The sequence below is a fragment of the Perca fluviatilis genome, chromosome 11 (assembly GCF_010015445.1).
Source record: "Perca fluviatilis chromosome 11, GENO_Pfluv_1.0, whole genome shotgun sequence".
NCBI lineage: Eukaryota > Metazoa > Chordata > Actinopteri > Perciformes > Percidae > Perca > Perca fluviatilis.
This window is the reverse complement of record NC_053122.1, coordinates 22,084,647-22,108,546: the sequence shown is the minus strand read 5'-3', so window position 1 is coordinate 22,108,546 and position 23,900 is coordinate 22,084,647. Positions and strand designations below refer to the sequence as shown.

Here is a 23,900-nt window from a genome sequence, read left to right as displayed (position 1 = left end):
TGTCTAGTCTACAGACACTTAAAAAAACACACAATAAGAGTTCAGTATGAGATTTGGATGGCGATACTTACTATATGGAACACACTCATACTGGACCTCTAAGTACTTGTAGGTGCCAGGGCATGGATCAGGAAAGACATCAGAGCCAGTGACAACCACACACTGCGTACGGTTGTTGCACCTAGAAAAAAAAAGATTGACCAGAGATTGCATCATGACTACCCTCAGCAAGAGCACTCGGCAAACATTAACAGCACAGAGTGGGGGGGGGGAGTGCATAGTTACAGCTACAAAGAAATTGATGAAATCCCAGCCTGGACTGTCACATTGCATTCTAGTTTAATCCTTGGCAAACAGAGAGAGGAATGAAAGCATTAAGGACGTATAAATGATATAAATGAATGTGATAATGAATAAGCGAGCAGATAAAGGCATGTAAGGAACTAGCGATGGCATTTCCTTAACAGCGTCTTCATACCACTATTGAAAAGGAAGACATTCATTAAAGCACATAAAACAGGTAGCGGTGACATGTGTGTGGACTGGAATGGCGGCCCCTGGTGAAACGGAGCGGCTCCTCTGTGTGTATGCGACAACAGGGCGTGAATGTGTCTTTTTTTTATGAGAGGTTATTGTACTCCAGTATGAAAAAATTTCCCTCTGTTAATTAACAGTCGGATGTGTGAATTGCGAAGTTAGTGTGTGTGTGTGTGTGTGTGTGTGTGTGTGTGTGTGTGTGTGTGTGTGTGTGTGTGTGTGTGTGTGTGTGTTTGCAGATGTTTCTGGTTGCTAACAAAATCAAGTACTGTATAGAGGGAGGGGAAAGAACAGCAGACGACTGAGTTTGTTTAAATACTGTATAGGGTGAAATTGGCTCCACTTCAATCAAGTTCTCTTGAGGCCGAGGGATTGAGAATAATGTCAGCAGTAACAGAAGCAAACAAGAAGAAATTGGCACCAAAATAGGACATTCAACAATTTGCAAGCCTGAGATAAATATTTCAGAAGGTCAGTAGCAGTCATGCAAGTTGGACATACATTTCAACATTGGACATGACTTTCAAAGAATCATTAGTAATTCAAGAGGCTTTTTGTTGCTGCCAAATGGGATTGTGCTGCAGAAGAAAGTACTGTACTTGTGTACAATTTTCAGATACTTGTCATTTACTTAACCTTTAACATACATATTTTATATTAGCTATTTATTATAATGCATTCTTATGTATTATTATGATGACATTTATATATATTTGCTTAACTTCAACCAGCTACAATATTAAATTGCTGCTTACATGTTGATGCATCAGTGATAATAATAAAATAATTAAATGCATAATAATAATAATAATACAGACCTTAAATTAAGCCATTCGGCATTATAGTCATTTTTACTTTTGACTATTAATACTTAAGTGTTTTTAATTAAGTAAAACTTTGAATGCAGGGTTTTTTACTTACTAATTTTTTTGCTACTTTAACTTAAACTCACATTTAAAAAAAAACATAACACTGACATATTATCACCTCTTAAGTTGATGTGGCAAATAATTACCTATTTACACATCCAGAAGATACGGAGCAATTTTAGTGTTTATTTGGAGTTCTGTTTCTGGCCTAGTGATGACTGTAAGTCCGATATATTCACTCTCTTCTTAGGTCTGTTTTGGTATCTATCAACTCCTGAGGGAAATATCTGGCCAGCTAGCCGCTAACTTTGTCTGATGTTGCTGGTGCTGAGCAGGTAGCATACAGTCAGTGTATCAGAGCTTTTTCACTGAAGCGGTTGCCTAAACAATGAGCTGAGATACGTTTAAAGCTGAACTGCAGAGTAGGTTGTGGGTGTGTGACTACAAGTGACCCTTTCATTTTTTTACTACACAAGGTAATTTCATCCATTGTTAATAGTGGATGCACTGATTCAAAGGCCGATATTCGCCTTGTTGACTGCGGCAAATAAGATGACATTCACCCATAGCAGTGCTTATGGCAATGTGTATCTATTGTGTCACATCAATTTTGAGCTGGCTAAATGTTGTGTTGGTTATTTTTTACATATCACAATCGGTGCAAGTGTTAATATGAAAATATTGATTAGTGCATCTAAGTAAAAAATCCAAATAATTATTCTGCCACTGCTAATCTTTCCACATTGTAAGAATTCACTCTGGCATTTATTGTACTGCAATTTTTAGATGCTTTGGAGAAAAGGGAGGTGTTGTTGCTAAGCATTTAGTCACGCTTCCTCTGTTTTAAACTGATGCTGAAATCGCTGCATGTAATCTCTATTGCCCTGAGCTCAATCTTATGGTTGTAAAGTGTTTGAATCCAGCTTCCTTTCTATCCAAGAGCTGCACCTCTGACCAGAAAAAAAAACTTTATTCAGTTAGTTTCACTGAGTCAGAGAATCGCTGGCCATTGAAATGAGGTAATGTAAGTCAGCAAAACAGCCTTATTTAGATTATCTTCTTGTGTTTTTTTTTAAAATACACTAGTAGAAAACAGAGAGGTAGAGGCAACAAGGTCGGCAGAGAGGGATGTCGGACATGCGGTTCATTTACAGTACATCTCTGAGAGAATGATCACCAGAATATTAAACAACCCCAGTAACCTGCGTTGCCATTAGTTCCTTGATACATTTTTCATCAAGACACTTGTTTTTGTCTACAATCAAACATTTTACTTGACAGAACACTTTGATGTTGTTGAAAATCAATCCAATTGATTCCTGTCTAGCTGCTTTTGTTGTGAAGAACGGGTTGCTGATGAATACTTTTGTCGCAATTTCCAAACCAACAAAACTGCCACTCTGTGTGGCAGACGTCCCACTGTTTATATCTCCCCAATCTTGTTTAATGTGTTTTTTAATCTGTCCGTGGTGCTATTGCCTTTTGTTAATCTTCCCCAACATTGGCAGAGAGCTGTGTCTTAATGTTTTGCCAGTTAAACATCCTCCTTGTTTTAGTTTGCTGCAGACTGAAGGAGGACTGATTACGGTTTTCCAAAGCTTTGTGACTGCTTTAACATCCCTGGTTATCACATCAACTTTAATTACGGTCAGGAGCCCATTTCCTCTGATCTGAATCATTAGAATAATTCTAGCTTAGGGCTTGTGGTGCAGAGTCTTCTCAAAGCTTTCGCTCACACACTGCCTCCAGGGAATCTTCCATGGAGATAAGTTTGAAGTTCAGCTCCAGCAAGCGAGTGTCTGACTTGTCAACAGATGTGGTGCACAATGTTGCAGACAAACCAAGGGGCACGGACACTGTCAGCGGTGTGTTACTGTACAAGAGTACTGGGACTCGGCTGTAAATTCAGAAAGACAGAGTAAGACAGGAGAACTTGATCTATTCCTGGGCTATTCTGTAGTGATGTACCTCATGGGAGCAAATACAGACATGAATGAGGGATTTAACCCAAAGGAGTACGATGGTGGGTGGTGATGCTCAGAAGCTAGCCTAAGGGGGCTAGGTTAGGATAGAGCAGAGCATTAGAAGATGAACTGTGCTGGTTACTATTTATGAATAGTTCATCCGGTGCCCTTTAAAAATACACACCCCTCTAGGGGTAGGCAGCAGTCGAGTTGAAGTGTTGCTGTCATTTGACAGCACAGCAGCATCCTGTGAGAGGGTAACCAGGATAAAAGGCATGATGATGGGCACTGCTCACTACCTGAGGCAAAGTCACTTCAATCCAGTATCCAAGTATTTGAACAAAGCAAGCCTAATGTTCCAAATGGGGAATTAAGAGGGTGTTCATGTGACTTGCAGTCTCTCTGAGCTACACTGATTACGACTTAAACAGCAGCAACAACACACAGCTGGTGTGAAGAGCTCTGCCACACGAATGTCAATTCCTGCCTGTCAAGAATTAATCTGCGCCCCAATTTTCCCAGAATTTCAAAAACGCCACCTACATGATTTAGTCAAAATTGAAAAGGTGTGAGATGTTGATTAATTGTCCGGTATGTACGTGGCTGCACGAGCAGCGTGATAATTTAAACGTTTCTTTTGTATGCAGATATGTTAAAGGCAACAGGAGAAGTAAAAAAAAAAAAAGGTCCATACTTTGCCAGCTCCTGGTTATGTTTGTGAAATAAGATCCCTCCTCTCCCCAGTGTTTTACCTTTGTGATATGATCTTGTAGGCATCGGGGAGGTAGCAGTTGACGTTCTCCATCTGGAATGGGTCCGCGTCACAGATCTTGTCATCGGTTCGGCCGTAGTTGGCCGTCTCGATCATAATGACATCACTCCCCGGGCAGCGGAGATCAATTGCATATCCTTCACATGAGAGCTCCCTCCTGACCAGCCCGAAAGGCAAGGCCGCACGGATGAACCCTGGCAGAGGCACAAAGACAGAGACAAAACTTTTAGAGAAATAATAAAATTTAAAGGATCACTGCTGCAATACAATAAGACCACACATCATGCGGTAAAAATCCACTGGCACAAAATAAATAGGCAACAGCAGTCCAATGTTTACCACAGTTTTAAACAGACGAGCCATTACACGCGATACAGGAATGGAGAAAGACAAAACAATTCATCTCTCCATCTCTCTGTGGTCTTGGATGTTGGCTAAGACATCAAATCAAAGTCATTGGAGACCAATGGTAACCTCATAAATTCTTGAGCAAACACTAAGGCTACAGAGCATCAGGAAGGCCTCCACCTAGAAAACATCCACCACGGAGCCAAACCTATCTGGACCGAGAATTGTTTGTTTTACAGTCGTGCAAGCCCCCTCATTTGTTTCTTTTGCTTTACTTGCTCTGTAAAGAAAGATAGAGAAAAAGTCAGAATCCCGGCAGAATGGAGTGTAACATAATCCATTTTACAGTGTCGGCAATCGAAGAGTCTGGAGTCCACACAGGAGGAAAAATCTATACATGGAACACAGCAGATGGGAGCCCAGCCAAATAGCTCTACTTTGGAGAAAATTAACTATTTCGCTCAAATCTGTCCACCCACTTTCAGCAAATTACAATGCAATAGGTTATTCTTCTGTATTTCCTTTTTCTAAATAATAAAATGTCATGTCACAAATAAGGTGGAACTACAGATATGCAGATTTGCAAAGAGAGAAAAAGCAATACAAAAACTAAAGAAAATAAGAAATCCATTATCTGAGGTTAAAATGATCCAAAGTAACAAAAAAAAAAAGAAAATGTCTTTGCAATTCTAAGAAAACAATTAGGTAAAATCTAAGTAGAACATGCAAATGTGTTTCATTTAAGAAGTGCAAACAGAGCGCTGCAGAAACCGTCAATAATCGCCGTTGTTTGCAGCACTAGTAGGTCCCTGAGGGGGCAGCTACCATTTGTATTTTCTGCACTGCTCTTTCCTAATTAGCCCTCCTTTCAGCCTCTTGCCTTTTCCATGATCCCATTGGCTTCAGAGCATTGTCATGTACTAACACTTACCACCCCGGGTTCACTTTGCCCCCTCACTCTAATTATCCTCACACTTCTGACAGTCAGGGCCTGACGCAATTAGCATTGTTTGAACTGCTCAAAGTTGAAGTGGTTCCGGCTTGAAATTCCTACCCTAAAACCCCCGACCCAAATGTCTGCTAGTCATTTCAGCCTGCTGTGCCTGGCTCACTTATAATGATATTCTATGTCAGTCTGCACATGTCATACTAGCAAACACAGACATCTGTGAAACATTGTTGAGAATATAATGTTGGAGTCATCTCATATTAGGAGAAACTTCTGCACGCACAAGTAGTGGTAGCAGTATAAGAAAATATGAAACTAACGGTATAATTTATCTGGCATTCGGCCATTAGACATTTCATTACAGTGCCATGATCTGTCTAATGGCCAGTAGATTCTGCTTAGCTGGACTGTTTATCACCTCATTAGGAGACGTCAGTGTAGCCGAACCATAAGTGGAGGGCTTTGGGGTCACTCCATCTATTCCAATAACCACTACAATTACCCAAACCTTTCAGAAAACCTGTCCAGAATGGTGGATGATAAAACACAGAGTGGAGTCACCGGCTTTACTGCAAAGACTAATGATCGCCCCGCCTGCCATTCCTCATGGAAGGAGTGACGGGTTTATCACGGCAGCATACAGAAAGAATGCATTTCATGGGGTTTTAAAATTCTGAGCGGAGAGAGACCGCTTTCCGGCTAAAACACCCTCACTGACACACACATGCACACGCCAGCTGCCTTCCATGATGGCATGCTGCTGTCAACGGAGATCTAGCGATTGAATGGGCCTGTGCCTTGCTGGCCTGCTCCTCCCTCGCCTGTATAGATGCTGTATCTGGTCATAGGCTAACACTGCATCAATTATGGGGAGTATCTCGACTGTACTGGCAGCTTACAGAACAAATTGCTTTTTCTCCAAACAGCGTATAGTCTCGGTCTCATTAATGACTGTCTTGTCAACTTGTAATTGGGCAAGTAATGACAAATCTGTCCAAAAAGTTAAAATATATATAAAGGAGATTTTTCACTCTGAAGAATGAGAGCTGAATTCAAGGGAATATATTTTTGGTTTACTTAACTAGATGCTGCATAAGATTTTAGGATTTAATCACAGCTAAGAAAGAAAAACCTTGTGACAACAAAGATTTCTAGATGTAGGTATTCTTCTGTGTTGATTTTCTCGGTTTAAACAAGTTTTGAGAGATTTTAGAAAAGAGAGTAAGATTGTTTGTGTGCACAAATGTCAATGTCTTAGGGAGGTATGAAAAGCTTTTCATCTTGCGTTCTGTGCTTTGTTTGACTGCTCAACTTTGCAGCAGTTGAAGACTGCGACAGAAGGGCACCAGCTGCAGGGAAAACAGTGTCAGGAAAACTGCAGGAAAAAATCCATAACACGATCCAACATGTGTGTAAAAAGAAGAAGAGAATGGCCTGCTCTCTCTGTCTGTACCTTGGATTAACTTTACATTACACAATCAGGGAGGGAATTGAATAATGCTTTATATGACCACTTAGTCAAATTGCCATGGTAACCACTTTGACTTAGCCATAATTGGCTGTGATCCCTATTCCTGGCCTTGTTGACACGAAGCCTTATCATGCATTCTGGTCAGTAAGTGACTGTGAGGAAAGTAGCTTTTCAGATTCCTCCCCATGACCTGCCTGCTAAGCCGTCTTTTGAACTGAAATATGTTGCATTCTGGGAGTTTCTCTTTTTTTTTTTCTTTAGTTGACAGCCTATAATTCACTGGCGACAATCCCTCATAATACATATTTTGTTTTCTATCAACACCCTTGAAATTGGAAGTGCTACTGTGGCTCAGATGGGCACATCTGAAACCATCCACAGAGTTACACTTGGTGGCTTTTAAAACCCTGGAGATGAAGCGAAAAGATAATTGAGGTTTTGGTGTCAAGATATTGCCATTTGGGGACTGCATGCGCCAGACCATAACACACATGTTAAGGTTCATCTTTGCTGCTCTATGCATTAGCAGTTGTGGCCGACCTTTAACCCTACAAACTCCACTGTGACGGTGGGAGAAAGAACTGGAGGAATGTTTGATCAGTCCAAAAGAAAAAAAGAAGTGGGCCATTTTTGGAGGGTAGACAGAGTGGCGAGAGCTGGCACAGACAGAGAGCAAAGGCGTTGGTTGATGCTTGTCATCCTCCATTAAGGTTCCTTTGATTGGCCTTTGTGGTCCTGGAAACGGCAAACAGCTGCATGCAAATGGCCCTGTTTCCCCAAGGCTGGCCCCCATTGTTCTGGGCTTGGGTTTGACAGGGACGCTTTCTCTGCAGCATAAAGGAGGGTGTAGCCTTTAGTCAAATAAGAGTTCCCCCACCGTGGTCACAGCAGGAGTACTTCAAGATTGTTTGTCTTTTTATGTTGTTTTATTCCCGATATTACTGGTAGCCAACATCTTTGGAAGAAAGCGCAGATCTTAAGAGTCAAGCTTTTCCTCCAACAGTGGGGGATGCCTTCGTAATCCAATATCCGGAGTGACAGAGTGGTCTTACAGCATGTTTTGCTCTGGTGAAGATTTTCAATGGGAATTCATGAAGTATGATAACAAAATGAAACACACATTTTAAATCTTAAGATTCGGGAACAAAGCATCATCAATGTTTTACCTTTTTTTTCCAGCTCCTTTGTTCTTTAGTGCAGTATTTCTAATGTGTTCAGTGGAACTTTTTGTTTGCTGGCCAAAGAATAAAATTATCTTAAAATAATTTTTTTTTATCCAAAAGACCATTGCAGTAAACATTTTATGTATTAAATAAATCAAAAGTACACTTTACTGTCCATGCACATGCCTTTCAACTGACAAAACAAATACTTGGACTAATTTGGGTTACACTGTACAAAGAAAACACTAAAAATTTCCATTCCCACATCCCTAAATTTGTAAGGCATCCGATGTTGCTGCTCAAAATGTATGACTAACATTTACAAATGTAGTACATGACCGCCCATCAGAAGTGAGAGTCACACAGGACCGAGGTGGGAGATGAGAAAAGAGATTTGGGATTCACAAAATAACACCTGCTTTTCAAATACAAACAACACCCCGAGAACTCCCTTACTCTGCCACAATGGCTCATATTTCATTTCAACCGTCAAAATGCGGTGAAACACTGGAAATCTAGTTGGACATATGGCACCATTTCCCATGACACTTTAGTCCCCACTCTAGTCCACCTTGCTGGGAATTGTTTCTAAAGACGGTGTCAGGCAAGACCACAAACCCCAGGGCTACACCCCCCTTTCCCAGACAACTGCTATCAGACACTCTTGATTACGATATAAGTATTCTAAAATAGAAACTGGCAATATAGGAGTCACATAGATACAGTCCATTTGAGGTTAAATGAAGCGCTCTGAGTCATATCTCTTTTTTCCTGATACATGAATTCAGTGTAGCCACTTCACATTGCAAAGAAAACATTTGTATTCATGGCCATGACCTTTTCTCCGATTCATCTCCTGAATGTTTCCTGACTTACAAAAAGAACAGTAGGTGGAAGGAGAGGATCACATGCTCCACCTTGATGCATGTCTTATTAAAAGGGGTTTAAGAGTAAGGATTTTTCATATTGCTGAGGCTAAGTGAGCTAGACCCTGCTTCTGCCTCTAAACTCCTCAGATGGGACAAAGCTCGATCCTATCAACAACAATGCAGGTGTGGAAGTTTTCTCTTTTAGGTGAGCAAGAAAAAATTAAAGGCCAAATCCAGTATTCTCATTCTCATAACCAGGGTGCGATTTGTGAAAACAACAGGGGGGGGTGTTTTAAGACATTTTTATTAATGAAAATAAATCACGAATTTCAGAACTTGAACTTCTTCACTGCATTTGCAGTAATATTATATATATATATATATATAAAAATCATATTTATTCTTGCTAGTACAGTGCCTGTTCAAAACGGGCATGTGTGGAATTGGCCTGTAGCATTGCTGCTTGTAGCTTTCTCCAGAACTATTTTACCGCGAAATAACTTACATAAGGCCCCCAAAACACTTAATATGCAACCCCACTGTATACTTCTGACTAAAGGCAAATTTATGCTTCTGCGTTAAATCGACACCGTGGGTACGTACTTGGGTACGTGGAGATACGGACCCTATGCCAGACCCTACACCATCGCCTGACGTGCACCTCTGAAAAAAATTTAACTACACGTCGCAGCGTTGCACGTCGCTTGGCTGTGGCTTGGTAGCGTTGCATATCCCCCTACTCATTTCCTGGTTCTCCTTCTCCATAAACAACATGAAATCAAGGAGAGGGTTATCTTTTCTGGCTACAGATTTCCGACCGTGGTAAGAAAGCACAGGGGAGACACTTGTTTCTCCCACTATGCCTCTAATGTCCACACAGTCCCCACGCGTACACAAATGCCGGCCCTGCTATTCTCTTAAAGAGATCGACGCACACACCAACGCACAAGTACAAACTTCAGGCTATTTACATAGGCTACAGCGAAAGTTCTGCATGGAGCCTCTGCAGAAGCATAAATCCCGCTTTACTGTGTACTTCTACTTCAGAGGAAAGCATTGTACTACTACAGGAAGCCAAGTTTGAAGTAGATCGGATGAACGGTTCTCGAGATATTTGAAAGGCACACATACATACACACACACACACGCACACAGTGGGTCCTCAATTTTTTACTTAGATTTAATATTTTCTTGTTCATTTGAGTCCGCCTGGGACTGTGAGTTCCCCTGAGGTTGGATGTTGCCCTTCATACTACCTGTGGTATAATTCTCAGTTCTAGCAATTCTAGAATTTTTTTTGACGGTCTTGTAAAATACGATGATATGCTGCTATAAACCTTTTCATTTTTCCCAGTTAGCTAGCTATAGTTTTCACGCTTAAATAATACATACATAATTGTGCTTGGTGACATTCTGAAAAGCCGTGTATGAAGCAAGGCTAACGGAACCAGGTTAAATAGGTAAATTAGCCGCAATGTCAGTTATTTCGCACTATATACTATTCACAAGCTTTAAAACACTTCTATTTGAGGTATATAATATATGGTCAATTGGTGCAGTAGCATTGATCACTTTGAGGGGTGGGGGGGGGAAATGTTGTCCCCATTAGGGATAAAACTAATTCTGCAGAGGCCAGGGATATATAGAACAGAAAGGGAGAAATCCCATGCATCCTCCCGGCAAATGGCACCGTGCTCATAATTGTGTTTATTACCCACTACTGGGTCATGCTAACTATGAAACTTCATTGAAAAGATTCAGGGAACACAACTATGGCAAAACAATTTATATTAGAGTAGCTGCACAAGTCTCCTTGAGCTTTCCAAGTAAACTTAAATTTCACATAAATCATATAAAATTAATACTTTTAACATTTTGGGTAATATGCTTAGTCTGTTTGCTGAGAGTTAAGGCCGGGACACATATAGCTGACGGGCGACCGTTGACAGAAAACCCCGTCGATATGATCAGTCGCGTCCCCTAGGTCCAAAAAACTCCCACAGAACAGACCAAAAAGACGAGAGGAGACGAGACGTAATACATCTCCATAACAGCAGGCGGCGCTAATCTGTAATGTTGCCCAAGAAATGAAAACCGGCAGCTGATTGGACGAACGTGTCACATGGGTTTGTTTTCTCCGGATATTGAGAGCCAGACTGTCATGGCGGCCGTTCAGAATACGATCCCATATTGTACTAAAATAGTTCACTGAAACGTGTTTCTGAAAACATTTTAAGCGAGAAATAGGCCATGCAGTTGCTGAATCTGTCTTCATTTCAGCTCAACAAAGGTCAGTTTAAAAGATTTTCATCAGAATTTGAGAGACTGTAGTCACCTCATTGCGCTCATCATTTCCGGGTGAGTCCCGATTTCCCTGCCGCCGACCGAACATGTCAGGTCGGCCAAAATGAACGCCGACAGCCCCCCAGACGGACGACGGCACGGGACACACTGAACAGATTTGAGTCACTGACCTCGCCAGACAGTCCCACGGCCGATAATCGGGTTAATGTGTCTCGGGCCTTAGATGAGGAGATTGATACCTCTCTCATGTCTGTACGGTATATGAAAATAGCAGGGAGTTAGCTGAATTAGCGCAAAGACGGAAAACAGGGGATACAGCTAGCCTAGCTCTGTCCAAAGATAACAAAATCTAACTGCATTTTACATTACTGAGCTATTACCTTCAGGACATTTTGTAATATATGTTTCTTTCTGTGAAAGTAGAATCATAATGATATGATCAGTAATAAATGCAGATGAAAAGGTAAGTTAATTGCTAGTTGGCTAACAAAACAGCTAGCTTAACCTGACTAACTACTTGGCTAGCTACACTAGCTAATCCACAGGGCTACTGTCTGTGTTTTAGCCGGACTGAAAGACAAGAGTTTGAAATAATAAGCGTAAAGTTAAAAATTATTTGAAAATAATAACATTATTTTAGGAGGCTTGTGCTGCTCGTTCCCCAGTATAGCCTATATTGTTTGTCGGAGTCACATTTCCTAAATCTCTACAACGGGCGTAAAGTTACCATGACTCATTAGTCAAAATATTACAAGAGTGATGACCCAGAACAAGAATAAGACCCAATTTGAAAAATAACAGAATTTTCCTTTAAACATACATACCACAATGTACACAAAATATTTGAAATGGACAGGCTTTTCTATTTTGACATCTGAAATTACACAACTTACAGAAAATGTTTAAATTTTTCCACAACTGATGCACAGTCGACACGGTGGATTACTTTGTTTTAACATAACAGCCAGCTCAGCTACAGAGAAGACTGCAAATGAAAAATGTCTCCCAAAGGAGTGAGAACTAAAGTTTAAAAAAAAGCCAGAAAGTGCAGAGCTATAATGACTATAGTGTCTTAATTAGGCCGCAAGAATCGAAAAAAGGTTTTCTCCCCTGTCGATTAGTTGAATGATCCCTGACACTGTGGGCGCACATCAAAGAAAACCAGCAAGGAAGCATCATTACATCACTAACACATATAATCCTCTAAATGTAAAGAGGGTCAGTGCTTAATATAAGTCACAGTGACAAGAGTAATTAAGTTGCAGAGACATTACCAGATGTAACGTCTTCTTTTGTTCGGGTCCATGGACACATCATTCGGATTAAAGCAAAGTATAATTCAACACCTTGTATAGTCTACTGAGAAAACAGCCCTTTCATAAAGATACAAATAACTGTCACAAAGGCTAAACATTTTAGAGAGGAAAAAAATTCTAGATGAAAAACCTATATGCTCCTGGGGGAGATCCATTTTGACAGAATTAGTTCATTGCTTGTTCAATATCTAACATATTGTTGCATCTCTTTTTGCAGGGAAGTTGATGAAACACACAGAAAGAGGTGTGTTAGAGAAACCTTCCCAAGTGCAGCAGGGCTATAGTTTCACAGGTTTGATCTACCCTGAGTGATGCTTAACTCCCCTTAAAGCCCATATTTTACCCCTGCACTTAAACCCCCACTGGATTTTCCGCTCAAGAAAACGTCTCAGAATAAGTCAGGTGCCTCCCTCAGGGTGCGGATGGAGAGTGAAAAAAGGGAGGATGAAGTTGGGAAAGAAAAGGAGGAGGATGTGGGTTTGGCTCCATCACATGCTTGTGTCTCTGTTCTTGTTTGCTGGGGCAGAGTCTCCCCATTTCACCCTCCTAATCAACCCTCCTCCACCCAGCCCTGCCTTTACAGAGCAAGCTCAGGAGGCTTACTCAGTACGTCACATAGACAGGGTGTCAGGAGAAGCTGCAACTGGAACACGGATTACATGAATAATGAGCCACAGACTACAAGGATGACTAGGAACAGAAATCAGGTCCTCAAGATGATAATGAACAGACAATTCTAATAGGAGACAGTTTTTATCTTTATGCAGAGCCTGAAGTAGCCTTTAACTCATGGTGCTATCACTTTCACTGGGCACAAGTCCATTTTGGTGCTTTCGTGTCTCCAAATAAACCCACTTGTGCCAAAGATGAAGTGGCATAGTTGGGGCTGTGTTTATGCGGATGAAGTGGCGCAGTGCAATTCTGGTATTTGTTCTGGCATTAAATTGTGTTTCTGTGTTTCATCCCAGATTTTTTCATGGCTTCAGTTGGTGCACAGACAACAATGGTTTGTTTTTAATTTTAACATACATTTTTCATCTGCACATTTAATTGCACATACTAATTCAGCTTTTTTTAATGCTATTAAGACAGCATCTGTACTGGCTTAGATTAATGGATGATGCCTATCAGGAATGGCTTTAGGACACATCTTAAGCTCCTGCTAACAATATTTAGCACCTTTTTCTAGACTGCCTACGCTACACCAGGACTGGACTTCTGGTCAACAAAATTTCAAAAATGTGTTGGTCAAAGCCATTTGCGCTTGCACTCCAGTTTCAAAGACAATAGAGCCGATATATGCGTACAAGGAAAACTGCAAGGTGAGGGACAGATGGTAGCTTAGCTAGCATTACAACTAGCTGGCTCTGGGTTTGATGATTTGTGTTGTGACTTGTATTGAATAAAGGTTGAAGTAAAAACATTTTAGTAGGAATAGATTATTGAAAATTACGTTTGTCTATTTACTTCAGTGGCATTGAGCTGTCACCTCTTTGTCATTCGGAACAGAGCAATCTTTTTGTTGGGGGACAGCAACCCACACATTAAACAATTTGAGAAATAATATGATAATAGAACTGTAATGCTGAAAGTGGAAAATTATTTATTTTGAAGGCATCCTTCAATGTGGTTTTCACAATCTGATCAAGTTGTAGTTCAAGTTCAAGTTGAAGCTTTATTGTCATGTGCAAAACAATTACAGTGAAGCAGTCATACCAATGAAATCATTGGTTCTCAGGCAGTGATCCTACAAATATAAATAATACAATACAAATAAAATTAATAAAAATTACATAAGGGCATAATGTTTGTATGAATATTAATTATGATTAAAGAATTATTATTAATTAAGAAATTGGTATTGGAAGGGGTTGCCTTGCTAAAAACGTTTGTTTCTATTGTAACCATATATTTGTTTGCATTGTTCACATCACAATTTGTCAAAACTAGTGCTGTCAAACGATTAAAATATTTAATCGCGATTAATTGCATTAATGTCATAGTTAACTCGCAATTAATCACACATTTTTATCTATTCTAAATGTCCCTTGATTTCTTTTTGTCCCATTATTTTTTCTCATTTGAACGCTCTTATCAACATGGAAAAGTGGATCGGCTTGCGTTGTGCTTTTGTCGCCTGGCTTTGACGAGGGGGCGGAGAATTCGTATCAGCTGTGCTCTTGGGCATCAAGTGGTATTTCAGACTGGACGTGCTACGATGATAGCTCAGTTCACAACGACAAAACACACAGATCACTTTTGTCTTGTCAATGGAACCATTTGGCAACTTTTTAAAAGTAAACTTTCCATTCAGAATCTTATTGGCATCCATTTCAGCGTCTCGCGCTCGCCATCCACTCAAAACGTAACGTTAGCCACTACTCTTTGGCTGGCTCGCAAGCTCAAACAAGTGTGTGCGGCGTGCCTGTTTTTTCTTTCCGGTCTAGCTAGATCCGGTGTGGTGTTGTAGTTTTTCTAACGTTACTAGTTATGCAACAGCATGTGAAAAAAAACTACAAAGTTTGCTAGGCCAAAAAGAACGTTAATCTCGCGATAAAAAAATGTACGCCGTTAAAATGGGTTTGCTTTAACGCCGTTAATAACGGCGTTTAACTGACAGCACTAGTCAAAACTCAACAGAGGTAAAAGAATTTAAACAACGGTTTGCGTTTTTATCTTTGCTGTACAGACTTTTACAAAATAAATTAAGCACAGTTGGTATGCACTTCTCACATGTTTACCTTCCTGTACCATAGTAGCCAAGCTAACAAGGCTACCAAAAGGTAGCCTACAGATAGCTGTCTCCACTCGGCACGTGAACCTTGATTTTTAGGTCGGAGCGGTCCGTTGAGAGTCTCCCACGCATACAAAAACACTGCCAGCACACTGTGTATGAATACTACACATGCGACCCTACATACGGTGCAACAGACAAGGCCTTTATGGGCTTTTATACAGCTCTGTTTGGAGTCTCTCGGAGATTTACCAGGAAAGTCAATGAAAAAAAAACATCCAGGCACATTCCTTGGCAATAACCCGCTGCTATCTCTGGAACACTGACCACTTTGATTGGCTTGTGCGTGATGACCTTGCCCCATTCCCTTCTACCAGCATTCCGGTCAATGCGAGCTGAAAACAGGGGCACTGATAAGAGATGCACAGATGGGGAGATCTTGATGACAGACAGTTTCCTGCCCCTCATCTTTGATGAGGCCATTGTGCCTTGTGCACTCAATGGGGATATATATGCTACAAGAGGGGGTCAATACCGATAGAGCAAGGCAAACAAAAACGTTCTTTGTGCTTTGCTGTTTCTCAGACTATTTTTTTTGCTGCGTACTTATTCAATTTCCTTCACGGCAGGAGAGGGCTTCCTTATCTTTGACTGTTTAGACCTGCAAATCGGCTGGTGGCCTTTTGTTTGCAGGTGACCCACCCTTAGGTGACATTTAATTCCTGGACAAAAAATGTGTGGTCATGCTCTATGGCACAGCCTCTCAGCCTGAGGAGATTACTAATACAGTGAAAGCAACAGAGCTGCATTCATGGCCTGTAGTAAGAGCTAGCCGGCAGACACAAAGAGCTAGACCCAACACACAGTCTAACACTGGTTTGAATCATACATGACCATAAGCCATGCAAAAGTGAGTGGAATGAAAGAGAAACCATTGGTACATGAACTAAAGTGGAAACGGTTTCATCTTATATTTACCATATATTATATTAACACACACACACACACTTACCAATTTCTTTAATTGATTGCTATCCTTTCCCCACTGTTGACATTAGTATTACCACCAGCCTTTACTGTGTAACTTATAACCAGCAGAATCAAAAATGTGAGACCTGAGCTGTTGTGACATTTCTGATACGGAGCAAGGAGGAGGACAGGTAGAGACAAACGCATCATTTTCAAACAATTTTCACAGTAAATATAATTGAGGCTTTGCTCTCTTTTTCTTTTTGCAACAGCGAGGGGCTTTTTGTTCAAATGGCCTTCGTCTTCTTTTACACACACAATGTCTCTCCGAAATCAAGCTCTCTTTAACAAATAAATGCTTGCAAATGTATGTCACGATTAGAGAAAAAAACAGCTGGAGAGGCTGTGCTAAAACAGAAAATTTGCTGCCGCAGGTATTTATTTAGAGCAACAATCTGCTTTGATTGCCTTAGCACAATGTCCCTTTGGTGTTAAATGTTATATCTCTTTTTGCTTTTGCATGTTTGTTTAGCTCTTGTGCTTTTTGTTCAAATTATATTAGTTCTGACATGCCTCCAAGCTATTTAAAAGTATTGAGTGAACACTGAAGCACACTGAAATCCGACAGGTTCTTGTTGCCTCCGTAAATACTTTCGTCTCTGTTCCAATCCTGATTTATATGGTTGGAAAACGCCTCCCCACACACAAGGAACTCTACAGCTTTCTATAGTGTAGACTTGGTTTTATTTGAAACCCTTCTGCTTCCACTCAAGATTAAATGCATTACTTTGTTATGACAGCTGAACCCTCCTATAAAGCAGACTTACACCGAGCAAATCCAAAAGTTTAGATCCTGAAGCAAACTACTTTGTGGTTGTAAGCGGGACTCATCTATTATTTGAATTAGGCTGCCTGGAGAAGAAAAAAAAACAAGTGTGGACATCATTCACGAAAGGAAAGAGTGAGGTAGGCATCTGCTCCAATGTTTATACAATTTGTTACCATAAGGGGTGTGAATTGAATGGCTCCGAGGTGCTCCAAGCAAGAGAGATTTAAAACATGCTTAACTAATGAAATCAAACTGTCAGAAAACTGTTGCTCCTCGCCCATTAAATTAAGTGTTTGTTCATCAGCTGGCTGCATAGCAACAACCATGTCTTAGCACACAATAAAGCACAAGCTTTTCTCCTAAAGGGAAAAGAGCTTTGCTCCTACATTCGCGTGTTGGATGGAAACATTTCTTGCTGCTTTTACTTTACCAAAAACGCACTCAGGAAATCGCTGTTGCAATAAATCTAGGATGACCCCATCAAGGGTGATATTGTATTTCATTTCCTCTGAGTGAAATACTGATCCTGGAGATCCATGTGACTCTGGCTCATTTCAATTTCATGTTCTCACATGATTCAAAACTTTCCAGGTCCTCAGTTATTATTAAACCAGCATATTGTTGTGCAATGCTATGCAAAAATATATCTGGTGCTCAGTACAGAAACTGAAAAGCTGCATACTGTAGGGATAGTGGCAAAACGCCGACAAAACTGTATTAGAAATGAAGATAAAAATAACAAATGTGAGGATTTATCCGTCTCCATGTGGCAAGAAAATCCATTCAATCCATATGATGAACCCCTGCCTTATTTCTTGACATACTTCCAGTTGGCAAATTTCATAGACTAATATAGTATCAGATTTTTTGATTTTCTGTGCTTGTTCTTAACACATAGATTGACCAGTCATCTGTGAATCTCCCATGGTTTAGCTGATAATTCATGATCGCCCTGCCATAGATCCGCAGCATTCAATATGAATTATAAAATGGCAAGCGAAGCATATCAATGGATGACAGACTGGATGTGTATGGCCAGGGGCCAGAGAGGAGTTAGAGCACAATAGCTTCCCCATTCAGTTAACCCCAGGACTGGAAATGCCAGTGAGGCACGAGGGAGGGTCCTCCATCAGCACAATGTATGGCACTGCTTGAGACAAATGTTGTGCTGAGACGTATTGTTAACCTTTACAACCTTTTGGGAAGAAACACAGGCATGCTGGTATGTTCAACCAAGGAATATTTCACAATCTCCCTTAGAGAGAAATGTGCAGTGTGTTATCCAAAACAGCGGGGGGCTCAAAACTAAAAGAAAAAAAAACAAGAGCAGAAAATCTTTTTTGCTCCTTTTTGCCTTTTTCCTTATACAGGATTCTGTTTCTTCTGACTTGATTATTAAAAAAACTGCATATTAATGTCCGTCATTTGCCCACTCTGCCCATGCTGGAACGCTTTCTCGGACCTAAACAAACACTGCCTCTTCACTCTGTTCCCAGTCTGTGCAGATATGAGACTAACCATTTCATCTTTTACATTTTCCTTTTGTGTAATATTTAGATATGAAAACCAAAGTGCCTGCTCTCTCTTTGGCATTTAAACGCAACAGCCAACTAAAAGCGTTGACAGTACACTTTACGACATAATCCCCCTAAATCTGGCTTTCTTTACTTTAAAGACTCAGATAACAGCTCTCATTCAGTCACAGCAGGTATGTGCCTGTGCACTTGACCCACCTTTGTGGCTGCTTCCTTTGAATCTGGTCGTCTTCTTTCATATCTGCAGACTGGGCGGTCTGAAACATCTAAAACAAATCTGATACCTGCGTGACCTAGTTTACTCTAGCAGGAGCGTCATTTTATATACTTATATAACAGCACATGGATGAAGAAGAAATGGAGTGCAAATATTGAAAACAAGAAATAGCATATACGGAGAATTTAGAAGTGTCCTTGTGATGTTTTCCCTGCACCATTATACATTATATTATATATACATTCTTTAAAGTTAGATATTTTCATGCCATCCAACCCCATTTCCGACATTCGTTCTGGATTCAAATTGCCTTCACACACATAAAAGATTGAACAGAAAAATGAAGCAAGATTGTAATGCAGCATTACTGTTTTTTACTTTTATCTCATTGATAACAACATCACTGCTCACTTTATTTACCCCATATCAAAGCTGTAAGTTACTGCCATTGCAAACAGAACATTTCCTACCTTACTACTTCACATTAAAAGAATTCAACTGGCAAAACACAGGGCTGCTTTTACAACAACACACCATCACTTTTTAAGTTGATATCGCAAACAGTTCCAGCAGCTACACAGAACAACATTAACATTCATTTAGAGTCTTATTTCCGGCAACAAGGTGAATTTAAGTCAAATAATTACTCTTTTCCAGCTCGGTTTTTCCACTATCAACTCCTGAGGGAAATATCTGTTTCTTTTGCTGCTAAATGCTCTACTATGTTCACCAGCTAGTCGCTAACTGTGTCGGTCTGCTGTTTTGTGCTGAGCAGGCAGCGACAGTGGGTTTTTAGAGCTTTTTCCTGAAAACAGGTACAGCGATCTGCTCAGTCCCTTTGTAGAGACTTCTTTGCCGAGAGGCAGATGACAGCATGGGAGATGGACAAGCTAGCTAGCCATCTCCCAGCTGGGAGTGAGGCAGAGGGACTGTAGAATCCACGCTACTGCCATGGATGTATTATTTTAACTGGATACCGGATCCCAAAATAGCGCCTATTCATTCAATGGAGTTGCTCGCCTGGCACATACGGAAAAACAATTTCTAAGCTTCCGGGTATATATACGGCCCACTGAATATGAGCAGTAGTGTTTCTCCTGCTGGCCCCACCTGCGAGTTCCCGCTGAGCCCATAGACTACATTGTGGTGACGTCACAGGTTTTTAAATCGCTTTTTTCGGCTAGAGGGAAGTTTTCAATTATAAAAAATCAATAATTCATTGATACTCCATCTGTAGGTTCTTCACTATGACTCCTTGATACATAATATACACTTATTTGATACATAATATAGAAATATTGACTATAGCCGCTTAAAGGATTTTAACTTTAACTGAATGCCTGCTAGCATTTAATTTTGCACAAATTGATAACGTTAGTCAAAACAGAGGCCCGACTGGTGTTCATTTTTCCAACTGGCCAAGAAAGTCAATACCAGGAGAGAGAAAAATACCTTTCTTTTCAGCTATGTCAATGAGCATTTTCATAGCATGAGGAATGTTTTGGGTGAAAGCTATAACCTGATTATACTCTCTCCTGGTGAGGGACAGGAGGTAATTATCAAGTAGAGTTTTCGGTGCTGGCACTATGATGGAAGCGTAGATCATAAGCGCTGGGATGCAGGCCCTAGGGCTGGACAGGCTGGAGGTGAGTGGCATGTGGATAGAATCAGATATTGTTTTCAGAGGGACCCACACACACATGCATTCCTTTATTGATGGATGGCAAATAATATGCATTCTTAGGCCTGAGAGCCCTCGCATTCACTGAAACCCAAAACCTGAACTTGCTGCATACCAAAGCAGTATTCCTCTTTATGAAATCCAACAGGACTATTCAACTCAGTTTCTAAACCAGGCCACATCAGAGGGCAATTCTTCAAATGCCTCAGTAAGACTTTTATATATTATCTAAAATTACTAATCTACAAAAAAAAAAATGCATTTCTGCTTGAAAGACTGCAGGGATGGCCTGCTCCATAGCACTCTATATTTGTTAACAAACTGTACACCACACCACGCCAGACCTAAAATATAACTAGAAGAGAAACAGCAAGAGGGAGAAAAAGGGCAAAATCCAAATTGAAAAGGAAGCCCCCAAAATAATGTGCTTCAACTATCTATCTGTAATCAATGCTTGGCACACAAGCATGTGATTTTGGGTTACTTTGTTTCCCGGCACAATGGGACTGAATGGGGAAAAAAATGTAATGATTATCATTAAGACATACCAACATCAGTGGTTTTGATGGGCATGTAACAGACGGGAGTGTTTTGTGACAATACTTGTAATTACAGCCAAATGTACTCATCAAAAGTGAAGGAAGGAACCAAAAAAGAGCCTTGGGATCTCATTGCAGACAATTAAAAACACTGACACATACTTTCCCAGTTCCCGAGTCTGGCACTGAATCAAGTGCATTGCTTTTGATGCTTTCAGGTACACTGGCTGCTCAGGAAAAAATTAAAAAAATGCATCTATTCTCTACGGCTCCAGTAGCTCAAAGTACACTCAAACACAACAGTTAAGTGTTGTTCTGGAAGTGAATATTAGAAGATAGCGCCCGTGGGTTGGCAGCGATATTCAATGAGTTCAGTACAAAGTCTTTGAAATACATTTTTCACACTCCAAGGGTAAAACCACTGAAGAAGAAGAAGAACTATTATTACACGTCAAAGAATATGTGCTATTAAATTCCACACATTCATAAGCTGAATGATGAGTGGATTTTTGAAAGTATGACGTGAATCACATTAACACTTTCTGCCACTCAACTCCATGGTTACTCACCTTGTGAACAGTGAAAGCAAAAGAGGAGGAGGACGAGGCAGCGAAACATCGGACACCTCCACAGTGCAGAGGCCATTGTGCGCTGTATGCAGACAATCCAGGGAGCCTTTTGGCTAATAATAGTGTTTCAGTGTGTTGCAGTGGGAGAGTGGAAATCTGGAGCGATGTCAACGATCAGTAGTTCTCGGAGAAGCATCACAGGTCATCTTCTTATCTGGAAAAAAGGGAGCGGAAAGAGCATAAAAACTGAGGAAATGGAAGGTTATCGTTAGAATCATTACAGCCTCAGGTGTATCTACACGTGTGCCTTACACTAAATTAAATGTAGTCACGAATCTAACCACTGTGAAAACAAAATCCCTGACTGCTGTTTGATATAAAAAACAAAAGCAATTTTTTTTTTAAGTTTCACAGAAATATTTAAACTTTCTTCACAAATCTTTGACATTAAAACAAAGCAGACAGGGTGCCTGGTTCTCGGCACTTGTTCAGCACTTTGCAACATGTTACAATACAATGTTCACACTGCCTCATTCTCCCAATCTTCCCTGTTCCACCTCCCTCATTTACTCCCGGATCCCGCAGGAGAAAGCTTGTCGCTCTAGCAACACGTTCACACAGGACGCCATTAGAGACACAGCTGCTTTGAGAGCGACTTTTGTCTCCTTCCTTATCAAGGGGTGGCAAAAACAGCCCTTTGTCTGCAAAAGCAGCAAAAGGTTAGAGCCTGAGACGGACTAACACACCAGACAGATAAGCTGCTTACCAAAGTCAAACACCGAGGAGGGATGTGTTGTGTCATGTGAAATGCCACACATACACAACACACACACACACACACATCAAACCAATGACACGTGCACTTCTGAAGACGTGGACACACATGCAGAGACAGCATCCACACACTTACACGTAAACACACACACATACCAATATATTGTATCTTGTTAAGTCCCATGTGCTTACCATCCAGCATTTCCCCAATGCACGCACACACACACACACACACACACACACACACACACACACACACACACACACACACACACACACACACACACACACACACAGATACATATTGTAAACAGGATCCGTCTCTTGGTAGCCGTCGCTATGCAGAGGAGAGTGAATTTCCCGTCTCTGAATGCCGCTCCTCCAGAGCCACTTGTCAACTACCCTGATTATTTTATAATGAACCTAAATTTGAGCAGCACAGCAGTCTGCTCTGATCGGTCTCCGAGCCCCACTAATGCGCTCGGATATTTTTGGCAACATGAGAACCCACAAAACATGAGAAGCTTTCACATTCGCATACTGAGTAATCATTTTAGTCACTTTGGGATTCATTCTATAGATCACTGACACCTGGTCGGAGAATAATAGCTGAAAAAACGGCCCACTGGATCTGCACCTAGCAGGCTGAGATTGTTTATTTTCATTTGCGGTCACCCTGGCCAAGCAGTTGTGCAGCACAGTCTGTGCCAAGGAAACACACATACACCTAACTTATAATTTATCAGTACAACTTGGGTGGTTTTTATAGGAATTGTGGTCATATTTGTCTTCCAGTTGTTTATCTGCCAGTGGCGCCGTAGCAGATCAGATAAGACCGAATTGGAGGGCGCAAGCTCTTCTGTGTGGGAAGTCTCGTACCACATCTACTGAGGCTGCTTACACTCTCAAGCCTTCTAACGAGACTGCCACCAGTTTAATATTGGGCAGAGCACAAAATCTCCAGAGACACACATGACTTCTTCCTTAGCCATTAATCTTCTGCAAATATTAGGCCTTGGGCCATGGAGTAACCATAATGGTGGTTGACAGGAGGAGAGTGGAAACTGTTGGGGGGACATCCCTTGCCATTCTGGCCTGCTGGGCCTGCTGAGCCACTCAGCCCCTCCAGACACCAGGGGGCGAGAGCCTGCCAGGCCTCGCGGATGCAGACTTGCCCTCACCACCCCGGGGATTCTTTCTCCTGATCAGCCGTTGCCCCGCTGAGTAACATGTCTCCTTTCTCCCTTAAGCTGGTGGAGGACACAGCCATGCTCATCTTCCTAAAAACACTGTTTTGTTTGGTGGGATTTCTGCACTGAATCAGTCCGGACTTGAGATAAAAGGATTAGGCGATTAACATTAAGATGCTTTACAGAAGCACTGACAGACGTATCATAATTTCACATCAGGGGACAGGGGGATGATGGTTGTGGGGGGCTAAGATGTTCTCAAGCAGAAAATGATTTTAAGAGGTAACTGAGGCATCGTTAA

General features: G+C 41.0%; 1 protein-coding gene across 11 annotated transcripts in view; it reads right to left on the bottom strand.

Annotated features, from left to right (window-relative positions):
• The window catches only part of LOC120568357 (adhesion G protein-coupled receptor L2-like), an 85,600-nt gene that overhangs the window by 43,067 nt on the left and 18,633 nt on the right, over positions 1–23,900 (bottom strand). For all 11 annotated transcript variants that reach the window (XM_039815821.1, XM_039815823.1, XM_039815822.1 and 8 more), the window contains exons 2-4: positions 21,636–21,849; positions 4,123–4,336; positions 72–181 (exon numbers count right to left, since the gene is read on the bottom strand). In XM_039815821.1, coding sequence (XP_039671755.1) covers positions 72–181; positions 4,123–4,336; positions 21,636–21,711 — 400 coding nt within the window. In that variant the 5' untranslated portion in view covers positions 21,712–21,849. The remainder of the gene's footprint in view (positions 1–71; positions 182–4,122; positions 4,337–21,635; positions 21,850–23,900) is intronic.